The sequence below is a fragment of the Mirounga leonina genome, unplaced genomic scaffold (assembly GCF_011800145.1).
Source record: "Mirounga leonina isolate KUSES-001 unplaced genomic scaffold, KU_Mleo_1.0 Mir_151, whole genome shotgun sequence".
NCBI lineage: Eukaryota > Metazoa > Chordata > Mammalia > Carnivora > Phocidae > Mirounga > Mirounga leonina.
The window spans coordinates 61,478,616-61,498,040 of record NW_023270377.1 but is presented as its reverse complement, the minus strand read 5'-3'; the positions used below and the strand labels follow the sequence as shown (position 1 = coordinate 61,498,040).

At 40.5% G+C, this 19,425-nt stretch overlaps 1 protein-coding gene and 1 pseudogene across 1 annotated transcript in view; one reads left to right on the top strand and one right to left on the bottom strand.

Moving 5' to 3' along the window:
* The window catches only part of LRP2 (LDL receptor related protein 2), a 199,627-nt gene that overhangs the window by 45,387 nt on the left and 134,815 nt on the right, over window positions 1-19,425 (bottom strand). Inside the window, exons 45-53 of the mRNA XM_035008361.1 lie at window positions 18,204-18,446; window positions 14,218-14,343; window positions 12,542-12,661; window positions 9,771-9,902; window positions 8,057-8,258; window positions 3,674-3,969; window positions 2,132-2,648; window positions 1,443-1,595; window positions 739-909 (exon numbers count right to left, since the gene is read on the bottom strand). Of these exons, the coding sequence (XP_034864252.1) occupies window positions 739-909; window positions 1,443-1,595; window positions 2,132-2,648; window positions 3,674-3,969; window positions 8,057-8,258; window positions 9,771-9,902; window positions 12,542-12,661; window positions 14,218-14,343; window positions 18,204-18,446 (1,960 nt within the window). The remainder of the gene's footprint in view (window positions 1-738; window positions 910-1,442; window positions 1,596-2,131; window positions 2,649-3,673; window positions 3,970-8,056; window positions 8,259-9,770; window positions 9,903-12,541; window positions 12,662-14,217; window positions 14,344-18,203; window positions 18,447-19,425) is intronic.
* Window positions 14,625-15,683, top strand: LOC118012354 (annotated as a pseudogene).

Here is a 19,425-nt window from a genome sequence, read left to right as displayed (position 1 = left end):
CAGCACATTTATTATTAATCATGCCCTAGGCACTACTGATCAATACTTTTCCAGACAAATAAAATTCCAGAAGAGGTTTTTTGGTTTCAAGGTATCACAGCGCATCCACAGCCAGATTTCTACTCCTTCCAATTCCAATGTCTCCCTCGTTACTATGAGTCTACATCAAAATACTGGTATTTTTATATTTTACAATTTTAGAGTAGACCCTAAAACTCAAACAGGAGGTGGAGTGAGTTAGCTGCTTAGAATTCTGATGTTAGCCATACAATATTAAAAATACTCTCCAAAATATGACAATTTATGGTAACTTATAGAAACCATAGGAAAACTTCAAGACCTTCTTGGCCAATGTTACAGGTTAATTACATCTCAGTTTTAGAAACAAAAAGTTTAAAAAGGGGATACGGAAATTAAGATGAGTTGAGCACTAAGCTGTCTACAATAGGAGAGAGATTACTACTTCCATTTTCTAGATGAAAAAAATAAAAAGAAGTGAAAGTACCAGGACAAAAACCTGATGAATCCAGCTTCAACATTTCACACTCTTTCTACTATACCATAACCACAGAGCTCGGCGAATTGCCTATAAGCAGTTTTAGTTAGAAATGACTTCAGAGTGACTTCTAACACACATGCCAGTTAGAAGCTACGTAGGAATAACACACTAGCAACACAAGCCCTAGTGTTTGGAATAAACGGTTGCTTGGTTTACTTTATCCTTTTCTATGTACATACTCAATGTAACCCAGGTGGGCATCTGCCCAGTAGAGTAGATCATTGGTGTAATCAATGGTGATGCCATTGGGCCACTCTATCTTGGTAGAGATAATCACAGACTTATTCGTTCCATCCATGCCTACTCTCCCAATGTATGCTTGGTAAGCCCAGTCTGCCCAGTAGACATGCCTATTGGAAGAAACACAAAGGGTCAGTCCCTGAAGCCAAAAGAAGTCAGCAGCCAAAAGACATAGCTCTTCTCCAATTAGAGAAATAGAATTTATATTCTACAGAGTCTCTCAGAAAGGGAAGAAAAAAAAAAAAAACAGAAAATAATCTAAAAAGGAATGATGTATAGGAAATGCTCAAGAATGAACATGATTAACTGGGGATTTCAGTGGATTTGACATGTAGAGTCCAGGAAAGGTGGGTTTTTTGTTTTGTTTTGTTTTTTTTAACCATAATTTTCTCTGCATGCAACCAAAATAGGACTTGAAAAGTGAAATTGTGTGTCACGGCAAAGAAAACAGAACAGCTGATGAATATCATTTGAGTACACCATGCTTCTACCCATTATAACTAAACCATTTACCAGTTAGGAAAAGCAGAAGTCAAATCCCAGCAAGATATTGGCCTTGAGATAACTACGTGAACAGCCTTTTTGGTGACAGAGGCAGAATATGGGCATGAGAGAAGAGCCCAAGATTACAGGGAGACAATACCCATATTGCGGGTGAAGGGCAATTCCTCTGGGATGATCAAAGCAGAAGGTATTGTTGTCATCCACACAGTGCTCGGCCAACTTGCGGCGGTATCGACCATCAAGGTCAGAGACAGAGAGGCAATTCAGGTAGGCATCCACCCAATAGAGCTTTCTGAAATGGAGAGCCAGGAGTTACGAATACAGACGTTTTGCTTGTGAAACAGTATACAGTCAGCCACCGAATTTCCTATCCAAGCTATGGTGGAATCACAAAGATAGCTGTTAGAAGGCACTTTCCCCCACGAAAACAGGGGCATGCGGAAACAGGAAATTGACTTTCCTGCAAAGAAGCAACAGAAGATTCAAGAGTGAGCTACAATTCCCACTTTAAAGGGGTTGTCACATAGGGAATTCTGGGGCCACACCTCACACAAGGATTCTGACTTTACTTTCTTAATGCAGCATAAGCTTCCCGCCCAGGCAGTGTAAAGGCTTAGAGGAGTAAGGGTATGGAAGGGAGAGCAATTAGCAGTTTAAATGGTAGAGCCAAGGAAACAGACTTGTCTAAGTGAATTATTGAGACTGCACGAAGGAACTCTGAATTATGTCCACAAGCTTAGATTCAATTCTCTATTAAGATAAAAACATGGTTACAATACATTTTTTTAAACCATTTTAACTTTTAAAAGCTCCTCAGTATTTTCTTACCTGGCGACCCAGTCTACAGCCAGACTTTCTGCAGCTGGTAGTTTGTGGTTTATGACTGTCTCCCTGTTTGTCTTATTCAGAAACATTCTCTCAATGACTTTATTCTCTGTATCAATCCAATACAATCTCTTTTCTACTCGGTCAAAATCCAAGGCCACAGCATTGCCCAGCCCTTGCAAAATGAGGGAGTAAAAATGGCCATCTGTAGTGAGATTCCTCAAATAGTAACGGTTGCTAAAGATGAGATAGGGCTCGATGTTACTGTTCTGCCGGCAGCTCTTTCCATCTGGTTCTCGGATGTAGCCTGGGGCACACTTACAGATGTAGGAGCCCATTACATTCTCACACTTCTGACTACAGACAAAGGGCGTCTCCTTGCATTCATCAATATCATCACAACTCCGTTTGTCAGACATAAGCTTATAACCAGGACGACAAGAACAGTAGAAACTGGTGAGGGTGTTGGTGCAGTTTTGGTCACAGCCACTGAGCCAAGGGTCATTGCACTCGTTAATGCCTGTAAGTAAAAGACAGGTATTAGAGAAGCTAAAATGTCCCAAACAGACCCACCAGAATGGTCCGAAGTCAAGCTTCCCACTGGACAGCCCACTTCTTAATGAATCATGCTAAAAGACAGATAATAGGGTCTTCTAAAGGCCACAAATATTCAAAAGTCCCTATTTTTCAACTTCCTCCCCAACTTAATCCTTTACCAGTGGTTTTAACAACTAATATAATGAACAAGCTTATATTTGACTTCTAATCCTACACCCGCCCATCTCCTTGTAACCAATAATTTAAAAAGTAACATGGCAGGGGAGCGGAGAAAGAAGAGCAAAAGAAAAGAGTCTGGCCAGTGGTGTGCTGGTAAAACAGATCTCAGGGGTGGGGGGATGCTGTGATTTGTAGCATCTTCCATTTCGGCAGTGCGACTCTCATACCAGGGCCAATTTCAGGTTGCCAGGGTAACCTCACTGGACATGTTGCTGGGAAGAGATGCATACATTTGGCTCTCACAAGATAGGATGAGCCGCCCAGCAGTCCACTGGGTGTCCTCCTGGCTGGTCCTGTGACACATGGCCAAGCTTACCCAGAAACTATCTACACAGGGAAGAGAACATGTTCCTATTAATTCCCTATTTTATAAATGCTCAACTGGTTTACCCACAGAGGTTGACTCTCCCCTTCAATCACCTGAAGATGAAAATGAACAAGCAAAGGAATCCTAGCAGAGGGAGAGCTCAGACAAGTCATTTCAAGGGTTCACACTGTTTGTCCTTTTTACAGTGGTGTTAACTCCTAATGGTATGAATTTGCTCATCCTTTATTTTCAAATCACTGCCTAACTGATGAATTAGCCTAAAAATGTTTGTGTACTAACCTCATATACTAAGAAACACTTGCCTTTTGATAGACAAAAACAGTACTTTTCTGGGAATATTCTATTTAGAGGACAGACTAGAAAAGTCCCAGTGAGTCACAAAGGGTTGAGAATCTACATTCGGTCTGTTTTCCTTTTCCCAAATCTTCTGTTATACTCACCACATCCTTTCTCATCACTGTTATCTAAACAGTCATCTAGGTGGTTGCAGACTTCCACCATATCGATGCAGTTCCCATTGTCACACTTGAACTGATGAGGGGGACACGTGGTCTCTGGAGTGTGGCACAGGTGCTCCAGCTCATCAGACCCATCTCTACAATCGTTTTCCCCATCACACATGTACTGCTTATAAATGCACAGCCCGTTCTGACAGGTAAACTGGTTCTCGCTGCAGGTGGGGTAGGAGCAGTTCCTCTCATCACTGTAGTCCCCACAGTCATTGCGCCGGTCACACCTGTGTAATGAGACCGGGACCACTCTTGGAGAGGCAGACAAGTCTCAACTATCACCCACTTAGGGCTTTGCTACCTCCTCCATCTACCTGAGTGTCAAGCCAACCATTTCAGTAACAAGATCACCTATGTCCTTAGTTCCCTCACTCCCAGAATCGCTATCCACCCCACCAACCTCCAGCTCTAGAAGAATCTAATATTTAGCATTCCATATGATTTCCCCAGGTGCTGGTTGCTGCCATTAGAAATGTTGATCTAGAGATATTAAAAATCACTGCATTCATTTCTAAGCAGTTGACAAATTAATTAAACACAAATTTATAGTTTCTGTGTTTATCAGATCTATTCATCAGACAATGAGATGACTTCTGGGTACAGGCAATATCCTCAGCAGCCAGATGATATAAGTGCCCATACCCAAGTGAACATATATTATACATGATAAGATCATTATGTGGCCTTGGGCGCCTGGGTGGCTCAGTTGGTTGAGCAACTGCCTTCGGCTCAGGTCATGATCCTGGAGTCCCTGGATCGAGTCCCGCATCAGGCTCCCTGTTCAGCAGGGAGTCTGCTTCTCCCTCTGACTCTCCCCCCTCTCTTGCTCTCTCTATCTCATTCTCTCTCTCTCAAAAGAAATAAAAAAAAAAAAAGATCATTATGTGTCCTCTAAGAATGCATACCTTCCGATCGGAGTAATGTTTACATTGTCCTGTTCCTTCCATCTTTAATCACAATACCCTGCCACCTACCATGAGATGTGAGTAGTCATGGTGCTGGGAAAGAGGGAAAACTAGTAGGATAGCATGGGCTGTTGACCAAGGAACAAGGCATTTCCTAGTCCTATTTGGGGACCTAACACTCCCAGGCATCACAAGGACAATATAGTTCCCTGAAATTCTGTAAGCCAGACTGCTCTTTCTTCTCTACATTATTCCAAAATCCCCTGAAAATTATGATTACTGAAGGGGTTCCTGCTGACAGTAACAAAACATAAGTATAAAGGAATCATAGAATTCACAATATAGGAATTAAGTATAAAGGAATCTTGGATAAGGATTGGCAAAGCTCATGTTTGACAATTAATAAAAGGATTTACCATGGAAGGCACAGGTGCTGGAGGCAGAGCATTAAAAGATGTCAAGGTACCAAAGCTGAATGTGGTCAATTTTACCACTGATCTATGGTCAGGTCACTAAGCAGCAATGCCATCCACAAACCTAGGGTGCTGGCAAAGTGACTTATAACAAAATATGTGCATGTAACTGTAAAGAAAGTTGCGATCAGAGCAAGCTGGTTCAGCCCCATTTGGTCTCCTGGGAGCTGTTTAACTCATTTCCAAATGATTTGAAACATCAATGCTTTCTTTCCTCTAGTTTAGATCCAACTCAAAAGGAAAAAAAAAAAAAGTCAGTTAGAAAAGCAAATCAGGGCGCCTGGGTGGCTCAGATGGTTAAGCGTCTGCCTTCGGCTCAGGTCATGATCTCAGGGTCCTGGGATCGAGTCCCGCATCGGGCTTCCTGCTCCTTGGGAGCCTGCTTCTCCCTCTGCCTCTCTCTCTCTCTCTGTCTCTCATGAATAAATAAATAAAATCTTTAAAAAAATAAAAAAGAAATAAAAAAAAAAAGAAAAGCAAATCAGAAAGTTTTTGGACATAATTAACATCAATATTCCAGCAAGCTGCTCACAACTCAGTCTTATCCAGGTTCTTCAGCAGCTTCAGTAATGAGCCAAGAGGAGCAAAGTCAGTAGGAAAAATGATCCCCTGTACCACCTACCAAATAGGGAAACATACATTCTGCCAAGCAAGCAGAAGTGCACATTAACAGGGCTCTTAAGTAGCAGCTACTGGCACCCCAAGCAAACAGAATCTGGAGTTATTTTAGACCCTATAGCTCAGGTTTCCAGAGAAACAGTATTTTTTCTGTTCTGCCATAGCCCTTGGCTAAGGCAATTCAGAAAGCTCAGCCAAAACAAAACAAAACAAAACAAACAAACAAAAAACGGGGTGAGAGAAAGGGAGAAGGTAGGAGGAAGGGAGGGAGGGAGGATGGAAGGGAAAAAGAAGGAACAAAGAAAGGAAAAGATGAAATCAGTAAAAGTCTGGTAGGATGGGCTAAGTCAGCTGCAAGTTCACAATAATCATGGAATAATGAAGAAAGAGCTCAGAAAGTTCAGAAAGGAAGTAGAGATAACCTAGAATCTGATAAAAATTAAGACCTGATACAGGTCTCTTCCGTAGCTCCTAAGGCTAGGTTTCCAGAACGTATTTCAAACTGATGGTACTAAATATCTACTGAATTCAGCAGAACAAATAGCAGTAGAGCATACTAGAACCCTTGAGCAAGTAGGGAGAAAATACAGATAAGGATTTATGCGCTTTCCCTTACAAAAACTTATGATCTACAGGACACATCCCTATCAGTTAAATACAGACAAAGCAGAGTGAAATATGGTTTCACTACAAAAGGAGACAGCTGTGTCTCCAGACTGTCTCCAGAGTGTCAATACTACCACCAACAGCAGTGTCTGCTTGAGCTTCATCACTACCATTTTTTGGTCATAATGCCAAGTCCCTGTGCCTTCTGTAGCACTCACAGAACATGACGTAACCTTCTCTGCCTTCCTCAGGACTACCATCATGAACACACAGCTCTGCACCACACTGGATTCCAGCAGCACCACAGGGCCTGTGGAGGGGCTGCCTGCCCCTCAGCCAATGTCCCAGAAGCTCTGCTGCTTCATATAGCTTCTCCACGTCTTTCCTTAGCAGGCAATAAGCTGACAGGTCTTGTTGCTGTCAGTACGCATGTACGTCCTTTCACAGTCCTTGGCATGTGCACTATCTCTTCTTAGCTCCAGTTCTCTGTGTCCAAGTGCCTGATACGTATTTCCACCGCAGAAAGTCCCACTACATCAAACTCACTGTCTGCCTGGAGCAAACTCCCTCCTGTGCTCCCCTACTTTTGTTAATGTTCTTGCTATGCCCCTAGTCCATCAGGATTGAAACCTCACATCATTTTTCTTCCCAACTTCCCTATATATCCAAATTTTTGCCAAGTGGGGATAGTGAGAAGGTGGGGCACCAAAAAAAAGGGATAAACCTTTGGAATGGCCCATTTGGAGAAAATGATAAGAAATCAAGCAACAGAATATTACAGGAGAGGTCCCCAAAACTGGCAGGCTGTGCACTAGATCTATTTGACCTGCAGTGTTCTTAGAATTTTAAATTTTGTTTCCAGCATTTAAAATCAGAATATTTAGGGGCACCTGGGTGGCTCAGTTGATTAAGCATCTGACTCTTGATTTCAGCTCAGGTCATGATCTCAGTTGTGAGATTTAGTCCCGCATCGGGCTCCATGCTGAGCATGGAGCCTGCTTAAGATTCTCTCCCTCTCCATCTGTCCCTCCACTTCTCCTCCCCTCCCCGGTCTCCCTCAAAAAAATAAAAAATAAATAATAAATAAAATCAGAGTATTTAATATGAAAATCCAGATTTCCATTTCTCTCAAAATAGAACAGCGCTCCTGTGCAATGTTGAACGGCATTCATATCTCTTAGCTAGAACATGCTCTCTCAGTTCACCTCACCTGCTTCTCCCCATTGTCTCACTGGCTCTAAGCTTAAGCGCCAAGCTCCATTTATGATCATGCTTGTACTGTTATTTTTCTTATAGCAAAGAGAAAAAAATGAAGTATATCTTGTATCCATGCCTCTACTCCAAGTAGAAAACCAAGAGTGTCACCTGCTTCAAGAAATAATTTTCTTATATCAAGCACACCTCATTCATCTCCGTGGCCCTCTGTGCAAGGTTACATTATGCCTTGCATGAGCCATAAGCCCTTTTACCATCATGGGCCTTCTCCTCCACGAACATATTAAAAATTGTATTTAATGATCACATTGATATAAAGGCAGATATATTAATATTATATATTAAAATACTCTCTTTGATCTAAACTTTCTCATTTCCATAGGCCACTAAAAGTACAATGGATCCTAGGCATTGTGGCCACCATGCCTAATGGATAGGTTAGCCCTGCCCCTGTGGATATTTGAGGTTACTGGGAAATTTTTTAAGCCCCAATTCACCTGTATGAGTGTGGGACACACAATCCATTACTACAGGTGAAATCATTTCCAGAGCAAGATCTCCTGGTGCAATTCTGATGCTCATCATAGCCATCGGTACAATCCGCATCACCATCACAGACCCAGGATTGGGGAATGCACTTCCTGGATGGAGGCACATTATTTGCACAGAGAAACTCAGAACTTGAGCAGTTGTGACTGTCTGAAACCCAAAGCACACAAGAAACAGAAACCACATGAAAACTCAGGCTAGTATCAAATTCATTCTGAACCATTTCCCTTGCTTTACATTACTTAATAGTCTGAGGGATGAAAGGAAATTAGAGTACAACAGGTAGACAAATCGCATTATTATCATAATAACAGATTATAATAAAAAATACCTTCAAAATTCCATTTTAATTGCTCTGGACCTTGGAAGTAAGAAATAAACATAATAGAACACCTCACTTAGGGGCGCCTGGGTGGCTCAGTCCTTAAGCAGGAAGCCTGCTTCTCCCTCTCCCGCTCACCCTGCTTGTGTTCCCTCTCTCGCTGTCTCTCTGTCAAATAAATAAATAAAATCTTAAAAAAAAAAAACCCTCACCTAGTTTTCCATAAAATTAATGTAAAATCATATTTTTCCCTTAGAGCTTCAGAAAACAACTCCCGTTTTGTTATTTGTATACCAAAAATGCCTTATACTTGGTAAAAATTTTTGGTTAACAAAGTGTAATCACAAAAACACAATGTGCGATAGGTATTTTTATGCCAATTCTACAGATAAAAACTGAAGCTCAAACTAGGTGTTTCCAAGTCACAGAACTTTCTAAAGACCTAGGGCTTCAAACGTAGGTCTTTTTTCTCCAAATTTAGGCTTTTCAACTACATTACAGCTACCACCCAAGTAGAATTAGGACACATAGGAGGGGAATATGGCAACAAGACTTGTCAGAAACCATGACAGTGTTAGGAAAGAGATGAGATGCTAACATATCATCATGAATGCCTGCAGAATAAAAGAACTGGCATTTTATCCAATCTCATTGTGGATGAACGGGAGACAAGAGAGGGCGTGTCTTGGTGAGGGGAGGTGGGAGAAGTACAGTCCGTGTTTGTGCAGCTGCCAACTACCCATTTCAATTTGGCGTACATGTGGAACTACAGACAGCCACCAAAGTCAATGACATATGGGGCTACAGTGAAATGCACACATCAGGGAGCCATTGTTTTTATTGCTGACCTTGGAAAGACACTCTTCTAAGACATCTGAGCTAAGAGTTCCATGCTCTGTTGGTAATGGAGAATGGTGTTCCATGGTCTGGTCCACAAACCACTCAAAAGGAAGAGCCCACCCTCTACCTATTCCTCGAAATAACAGCAATAAGGCACGAGATGAAACTGGAGGCACAGTTAATTGCTACACTGTTTAAAGGGGCTATTAAGCTTGGCCAATTGAGTTCTCTTTATCTGCTCCAGAAGTGTAGGACATTATCTGTTAGCTAAATGCAAGAGAAAGACAATAAACATTAAAATCATTTTTTATCAGATTTTAAAGTGTTTAAGTGGATGCTATCAAACAATTTTGGAGTGGAAAAATAAAGGTAACATTTTATCAGCATGCAATCAATTAAAGAGGAATCTGCCTGACAGTCATACTCTCCAAAGGCACAAAAATCATCTCCCGAGTTTCCTTGGAATGTCACTCTGCAGAGGAATGAATGGTTTCTCTTACCACAGTGGTGCCTTTCATCCTCATCACTCATGTCCCCGCAGTCATTATCCCCATCACAGATCCATTCCCTTCGAATGCACCTCCCACTGTCACACTTGAACTCGTTACTTAAGCATGTTGCTTCAAGGTACTCTGAGAAAAGATAAAAAACAAGTCTCAGGGAAAAAAGTGGTTTGCAGTCCAAAAAATCTTAGGAGAAGCCTGCTATTGCATGGGCTGTCTAAAAAACCTCACTCAGAGCATTAGCTAGCTATGTACAGCTATGCTGGGTCCTCCAAGGAGGCTGGTCCCAGGGACCAGTGGTCGGAGACTGAAGTAGTTGATTGATGGTGCAAAGCCCTCATTATTTTTGTTACTAGGATGTGATTTGGTATTTCTTTATAGGTATGATAGAGAAATAATAGTCTTTTCCCAAGAGGGTATAAATTACTATTTCATTTTTAAGTCTATTTTTCATCCCAAAACATTTTATTTGATGCAATCTATCCCCCCAGTATGCCTGATCCCCATTTCCCTGCTCTCTTTTTGCTTTTTTCCATAGCACTTACCACATTTCAACATGCTATACAATTTACTATCTGTTTTGTTGCCTGTGTCCCCTCACTAGAATATAAGCCCCATATAGACAGGGATCTTTGACTTATTCACTGATATAGCCCCAAAGTGCCTAGAATGTAAGTGCTCAATATATATTTGTTGAATTAAACTGATAAGACACCCTTATGCTTTAAATTAGTCATCACTGACTCAAATTCTTTCCTCATAACCCCACATGTCCTTATCAACTATTTGTCATAGGCCCATACACACAGTGTCCCCTCAAAATTAACCTCAGGCAAAAGTAAATTAAATTTTAACCATTAAAAATACAACACAGTAATACCAGGAAGGAGAAACATTTCTCCTTTCACAAGCTGCTAAGAAAGGAGTGTGTATCACCACAGCCTTTTTTAAGAGACATAGCCCTTCTGACATAAAAATACCACTTCTAGAAATCTAGCTGCCTAGAACAATCTTCCCACATATGCACAAAGAGGTTTCTAAAAGGAAGTTTGTTTAAATAAATAAATAAATAAATAGGTGTTCATTCCAGCATAATTTTTCATAGTGAAAAAATGAAAACAACCTAAACATCCATCAGTTAGGAAAAGGAAAAGACACTTGGGCCGTCCATACGTCAGAGTAATATTCAGCAGTGCAAAGGAATATGTAGATCTGTGTTCGCTAACACGCGGACAAGTGTTGTTAAGCTGAAAGGGGCAAAATTGCAGAAAAATATGTATAGTAAGGTAGCTATTTGTGTTTTAAAATCTACATATTAGGATATACAGAAAAAGGTAAGGAAAACACACTCATCCTTCACATTGATCATCTCTGGGGAGTGAGATTAGAGAAGGCTGAGAAAATGGAAATTTTGCTTTTTTGTATACATTTTATGACTTCTTTAAAATAATACTCCTTCATATTATGAGAATGTACTCATAAATATGACAAGCAGTTGGTTACCACTTACTGACTTTGGTTCCCAAGGAGGAGTTTAGAAACTATACATACTCTTCACATATTTGAACCAATCATTCATATGTTGAAACCGAGCTCTAACACTATTCGACTCACTTAACAGTTATGTATTTCCATTATAGATCCTCAAAACTCTACATGTCCTTTGCTGTCTACAAAACTTTCAGTATTGGGGAAAAAGAACTTGGCAAAGAGCTTCAAATACCACTCTCCTGAGAGAGACTAGGGATAGAAAATAGTCTAAATTCAGTTGTAAAACTATAAAAATGGTACTAAGAAAATACCCCCCCAAATAAAAAGTTTTTTATATAATGATTGTTTTGCAGATGATTATATTACAGTGGAGGAAAAATAAAAGCCATCTAAATGCTTAAAATAGAGGCAGTTAACTCAAAGATAATACAACCACTCAATGGAATATTATACTGCCATTAAAAAGGAGTATGAAGACTGCATAACAAGGGTCAGCAAACTTTCTCTTAACCAGATGGCAAGTGTTTTGGGCTTATAGGATATACGTTCTCTGTCTCTCCTACCTCACACTGCCACGGTAGCACAAAAGTAGTCATAGACGGTATGCTGCTGCATTTTAATAAAACTTTATAAAGACAGGCAGCTGGCCATGGCCATAGTTTGCAGACTGATTTATTAACATAAAAAAGCAGTGACAGTTATGTTTAAAAAAAAAAGTGCATGGATATAGATTAGAACTTGTAAAGGTTAACAGCAGCCTCCAAATACAAACAGGTACTAGTGCCTCCAGGAATACAACCAGAGGGTCCCTGCAACTTCTTGAGAAACTCAGATGGCCACGGGACCTTCCCTCATAAGCTGGTACACAGACCAGGCGGAGGATGTGTGCCCATAAAATGCCCCATCCCCATATATACGATCATTCCAATCACTTTTGAATCCTCCAAAAGCCTTGTGGGCCAGAACTCAAACTAATTCAGAAATTCCAATTCACAGTCAATTAAAATTAACTGAGTTCTACAAGCCAGGCACAGTATTAGGTACATCACCAACATAATCTCATTTCATGGGCATCGGTCGGCAGCCTCCATACGCTGATCCCTCCCCACACGAACAGGTTTTCAATGGCTGTCTGCTGAGTGGTTTCATCCTCTTAGCTGACAACAGGAGCAGGAGCACAAAGAGTGGGCAGCCGTGATCCCAGTCTGTATTTGGAAGTAGTGGAACAGTTTCTCTAGCTGCATTGTAACGCTTGTCATGCTTGCTTACTCTCTTACCGCAACTGGCAGGTTCATCAGAGCCATCAGGACAATCTCCTTCCTCATCACAGTACCAGTGTCTAGGGATACAACGTCCAGATGTGCAGGGAAACTCGTCACTGCTGCACGTGTGAGAAGCTGAGGACGGAGGTAAAACCCGGGAGTAAAACACAAGCTTGTTCCCATCAGTCTTAACCATCTGCCCATCTCTCTGAACTAGGTAACCGGTGCCAGGGAAGGAAGACTGAGGCCTGGGAAAAGGGTTTTATATAAGCTTTCCATGGGGACGAAGGGGTGGGTGGGGGAGAGAAGGAAGACAATACTGTTCCAGTTTTCCAGAATTTTTCTCTCTAGATTCTAGAAGCCCAACAATAAATTGTATTTGTTAGAAATATCAAAGAAATATCTTTTTGAGGGGCGCCTGGGTGGCTCAGTCGTTAAACGTCTGCCTTCGGCTCAGGTCATGATCCCAGGGTCCTGGGATCGAGCCCCGCATCGGGCTCCCTGCTCAGCGGGAAGCCTGCTTCTCCCTCTCCCACTTCTCTGCTTGTGTTCCCTCTCTCGCTGTCTCCCTGTCAAATAAATAAATAAAATCTTAAAAAAAAAAAAAAGAAATATCTTTTTGATACATGAAACCACAAGTTATGGATAAGAAGACTTGGCTCTATGTTGTCTGCTATAACCTAAAAATAATAAATAAATTCTACGGAAATATTAAAAACAACATACAGCCATATCTGAGCTCAGCCCACATGGTTCTAAAAAGGCAGTTGTGCTCTTATTCATCCTTGTGATACGGGATTCTTCTTTGAGTAAATGACACTACCTGTGTTTGAATACTGATTCTTGTCTCACGTAATTTTAGGTAGCTCTGGGTCAGATGTATTTTCTAAATTGTTATGTGGGTACAAACTAGAATCAAGTCTTATACTTCTTCTGGTCTATAAGGCCCCTTGCTTTGGCCCAAGATATCTGACGATTTTCCAGGGGTAAAACTGATAAGGAAGCAGAGGTCCCTGAAAGGTCAGTGCTGTCTCTTATCTCTATGTCCCTATCTGATGGCTGCATCCTGAATTCTGCTTCTTCCTGCTGCTGCTGTTACAAGTGATGCCTGTTCTTGGCCTATACCCTTCTCTGGTGATAATTATGAAATTCTTAAATTATGCACCTATTATACTAATAGCCTCAAAGTTATCGAGCTTAAGAAAGGCCTTTTAGGTGCTTTTAATTCGATCTATAAATACAGGAAAATGCCTGACTGAACCAAATTGCTAAATATGAAATAAAAGTTTCTGAAATTCAAGCATATTAAAAAAATAGAAGAGTTCTTTCAGTTCCTAATGGTAACTATAACCATATTAAGAGTAAATATAAGGGCTTGACAAGCAAATTCTGCCTGGGGTTCCTGAAGACAAAAGGCCCGCGACTTTGGGCAAAATGACTTTGCAGTTATAAAAGGCCAGGTATCAGAGCAGGTCTCTGGAAGAAATATTTGGAGTGGGGGATCCATCCAGAGAACAGAGAGAGGGGCTGCTTATGCTCCTCTAATCACATCCTAAAGTAACTGCCTACTGCATCTACTTATCCAGCCAACTTGAGGTGACAAGCAGCCCAAACACCTGGGCCATCTATCTGTGTATTAGCTCCAGACATGCATCCCTGGAGCCACAGAAAGAACAGCATGTTTCTCTTACCACAGAAAATGGGGCTTTCATCACTCATGTCTCCACAGTCATTGTCTTCATCACACAAGTAAAAATGAGGAATGCAAATGTTTGTCGTCTGACATTTTACATATCCGGGCTGGCAGGTGCGATCAGCTTGGAAAAGACAGCAGATAAACATTTGGAACAGATCCACCACATATACAGAGCACTACAAATGTCCATGCTAACAAAGCTACTGGACTCAAAATATGTTTAAAGCTCTCACAGAGGCATCATCCACGACAGTTATTTTTCACCATCACTTCTAAAGTAAAAAGAGCTATTTCCAGCTGATGGGGAGGCGGAGGGGAGAGCATGCTTACTTTGTAGTTTAAGTCGTCTATTTTAATTATTTAATAGCACCACCAAGAGTCCCAACTCTTGGTTAAATAAACTATGGTATATCCACATAATGGAGTAGTATGTAGCTATAAAAAGGAATGAAGAAGATCTCTATACATTGATAAGGAATGACGGTATGATCTCCAGCATATATTGTTAACAGAAAGAAAGCAAGATTCAAAACCACAGGCTATCTTTTGTGTGAGAAAAACAATATGAATGTGAGTGTGTGTGTGTGTGTGTGTGTGTCAAGAGAGAGAGATGCTTATATTAAAAAACAATAATGAATCTCTCCTCCAGCCATCCAAGATGTTAAAAAGAAAGAAGGCTAAGGGGAAGAAGGTGGTCCCGGCCCCTTCTGTGAAAAAGCAGGAGGCCAAGAAGGTAGTCATTCCCCTGTCTACGAAAAGGCCCAAGATTTTGGCATCGGACGGGACATCCAGCCCCAAAGAGACCTCACTAACTTTGTCAAATGGCCCGGCTACATCCGGCTACAGCAGCAAAGGGCTAGTCTCCATAAACGTCTGAAAGTGCCTCCCTCAACTACCCGCTTCATGCGGGCCTTGGACTCCAAAGCAGCTTCTCAACTGCTTAAGCTGCCCCATAAATACAGACCAGAGACAAAGCAAGGGAAGAAGCAGAGAACGTTGGCCCAGGCTGAGAGAAAGCTGCTGGCGAAGGGGATGTCCCCACTAGCCACTAGGAGGCCGCCTGTCCTAGGAGCTGGGGTTAATACTGTCACCACCTTGGTGGAAAACAAGAAGCCTCAGCTGGTAGTGACTGCACATGCTCTGGACCCAACTGAGCTGGTTGTCTTCCTGCCCGCCCTGTAGTGTAACATGAGGGCTCCCTACTGCATTATCAACGGCAAGGCCAGGCTGGGACATCTGGGGCACAGGAAGACCTGCTCCACTGTCACCTTCACACAGGTCAACTCGGAAGACAAAGGAGCTCTGACTAAGCTAGTGGAAGCTATCAGGACCAATTACAATGACAGATATGAGGACATCCATGGTCACTAGGGAAGCAATGACCTGGGTCCAAAGTCGGTGGCTCCCACTGTCAAGTTGGAAAAGGCAAAGGCTAAGGGACTGGCCACCAAAGTGGGCTAAAGTGAACGCTGTTGAATTTTCTGCACATAAAAGTAATAAAAAGTTCTCTTTCAGCTAGTGTCAAAGAAATAATGAAAAAATAATGACAGTTGTCATACCTATGGATAGATTAAGAATAGTTTGGAGTGAGTGGGATGGAGAAGACAGGGAGAAAAGACTGCTGTGAATATACCTCATTATGTAATTTTGACTATGGAACCATGTACATTATTTTGTATAAATAAAAATGATGAAATAAAAATGGAAAAAGGAAAGCAATTCCTAATATTTGGAAATAGTAACAGAAGCAAATACTACATCAGGTTAATAGCATAACCATTCAGAGAAAAAAAAAAAATCAAGTGACTTTAAAACCAGTATTTTGACTACATAGCAGGACATAATCTAAGAACAAGAGGGACCTAAAAATCTTAAATTATGATTAGTAGATTTATTGGTAGTACTATTACTTGTGCGGTTATTCTTAAATAGGCATTTTAAAATTATGGTAAAATAAAGCAAATAAGTAAATATGTAAATGTCATCAGAAACCAATATTTTAAGCATAAGAGAGACAGGATTATATAATCTATGTAAAAAAATCATAATCTTAAATTAAAATGGGAAAAACCAATATAAACTTTTTCCTTAAAAATTGTATTTCCTAGCTCTATACGTTAAAAAGCCCTGGAAGCAATTAAGAGCCAAATAGAAATGGGAAACTTGACACTGTGGTAATCTCTAAATCCACAAAAGGAATGAGCTCTCTTTCCAGGTCTGAGACAGGAAATGGACCGAATGGGCCGTGTCAAAATAACAGAGGAGCCAACTTAACAGAGCTCCCACTGGCCTAAGATAAGGAAGTTGAGCGCCAAAAACATTAAATGACTTTACTGCGCTAAAATTCATCAAATATGTAAAAATCCATCAGTCTAATACTAAAAGCAAACAAAACAAAAAATTAGTGTTCACTGGTCACCAACTCATTACTATGGAAACTAACAAAGGGAAAGAAGCAAGCATTTATCCTACAGACTTATACTTCAGGTTAACAAAATAGTTGATAAGGAAAATTTCTTCTTTATGGAACTTTACCTAATGTATGTAGAATAAATAATAGAATTTTTAAATGCTTATTTTGTAACCCTTAAAGAAATAATGGATTTATAGAACAACCATCCATGTATGCTAAAACCACTGGGTAGCAGGTTGATGGGAAGTGCTTAAGGGAAGATTCAGGCTGACTTCTAAATCCACTAATTAATTTTATCATGACTTAAATTGGAACAACCAAGTATTACTTGCTTCATGATGTGATGCAACAGGAAATACACAGTTCCATCTATGGAAAATTCTTACTCAAAGAATTGAACCTAATGTAATCATACCTCTAGGTACAAATTCCAGTTAATAGGATATAAGAGGGACAAAATAAACGGCTCAACTGAGCAATTAGTCAAACAAATCAATGGCATGAAGAAAATGGGCACTGCTGAGGCATAAAAGAGATTAAAGAGTTATAATAATCAAAATCCATGTGTAGACTTTGTCAGAATGCTAATTTGAACAGAGCAACTGCATAAAGACATTTTGGGAATAATGATAAAATTTGCATACGGATTGAGGATTCAAGTATTGTCAGTTTTGCCAGGCATCATTATGGTATGGTAGTTAGTTTTCAAAATGTCTTCACAAATGACATGCATGTCTGAGAGTTGCCTTATAATATTCAAGGGGGGGAAAGGTCAGGGGAAATGGATGAAACAGACCGACCACTTGTTGATAAAATACTGAAGTTGGGTAATGGATAGATACATTTTACTATTCTTTCTACTTTGGTGTGTGTTTGAAATTTTCCATAAGAAAGAGTTCTTTTTTTAAAAGGCATATCCAAATAAATGTTGTATGTAACTCCACCTACAAAAGCAGCAGAGCATGTAGATATATCCAAACTGAAAATATATTTGAATTTACACACTGCTCTTTTCTTTTCTCTTGATGCTAAAGAGCAAATCCCAGAAATTTTGGAAAAATCAATAAAAACAATTTACCAGAAAAATGAAAGAAAGAAATCATTTCAGTCAACAGCACACTGTATAGCTTTGTGCATAACAAACATTAACCACAACACATCTAGGCAATAGTTTGTCAGTAACTACTGGTAAAGTTTTAAAACAATCAAAAGTTTTATGAAGTGAATTTTTCGTCTGACAGATAATGTAAACCAAGGATAAAATATTTGAGGTTAAAATATTCAATGGTCGTGTGGGTCCATACATTTAGGTGAATGATTCAAATACATTAGATTTGTTTTTAAAAACCATTTAGCAGAATATATTAAAATGAAATTCATGTTCTAGATGAATACTTAGGGTTTTTTGGGGGTTTTTTTCAGAAAGCCTTTGTTTCTACGTAAGAATTATCTCCCATGAGGTAAAGGAGACTCCAAAAAACAGAACATAAAAAACAAAAAACAAACAAAAAAAGATTTCAGCACAGTAAGTACTTGGTTTAAGCACAATAAGTACTTGATGAACTTACAGCAATTTTTCTCATCTGAGGTGTCATTATCATGGCAGTTGTTAATGCCATTGCAGACAAACTGAAGAGGAATGCACCTTCTGTTAGTGCAGGTGAACTCCACAGTGGCGTTACAGTCCCTGAACAGGCACCCTGCCTCATCGCTGTTATCACCACAGTCGTTGTAGTGGTCACAGCGGTAATGATACTGGACGCATCGCCCATTGGCGCAGGTGAAGGCTGTCGGGTGGCAGGTGTGAAACGCTAAGAGGAAGAAGACACATGGAAGAGACTTCGTGATTAAAGCATCCTCCTAGTTTCTAAAAAAAGCAAAAATGGCTGCAAAACGGACTGTGTGCAAATGAGATAAACTTTAAATTAGATTAAACAAAATACGTTTACTTTTCTTTTTTTTTTTTTTTTAAGATTTTATTTATTTATTTGAGAGAGAGAGCACATGAGAGGGGGGAGGGTCAGAGGAAGAAGCAGACTCCCTGCCGAGCAGGGAGCCGGATGCGGGACTCGATCCCGGGACTCCAGGATCATGACCTGAGCCGAAGGCAGTCGCTTAACCAACTGAGCCACCCAGGCGCCCCCATTTACTTTTCTTCAGTAAATTAAGTATTTTAGGCGAATGTCAGAGTCGCTTCACTTCTCTACCATCTCAATTTAGAATTTTATCCCAATCCCAGAAAAGCATGCAAATACAATTTCTTTGGGGAAAATAAAGCTCTTAGCCCCTACACAGTCTATCGGAAAAATGTCGCTAACTGCTAGTGTTTTCCTCACCCCATCCAGATGGAAGCTGAATACTGAGTGATTTCAATAAATTACGAATGATCCTTCTGCCATGAAAATTAATAAAACGGTAACAATCACCTATTAGAGCTCCTAGTTCCATGCTAAGTCATGCTGGACATGCACCAAGCCCCATGCTGTGCTCTTTTATATATTGTTTCCCTCACTCCTCACAAAAATCCTAGTAACAGCTCCACCTAACAGATGAGGTATCTGAGGCTCAGATAGGTTAGGTCACTTTCCCATGGCTGCACAGACCGAAACGGCATAGCTAGGATTTTAATCCTGTACCTTTGCTCTTAACCACTACAGAGGTGCTTTCTAATAAAGCATCATACACTACTCCCTGGCATGTATATCAGCTTATACGTGATTTAACACTCTGCGTTCTCGGACTAAATGTTTTCGGTTCTAACAGGACACATAGGCACAAAATTCACACGAT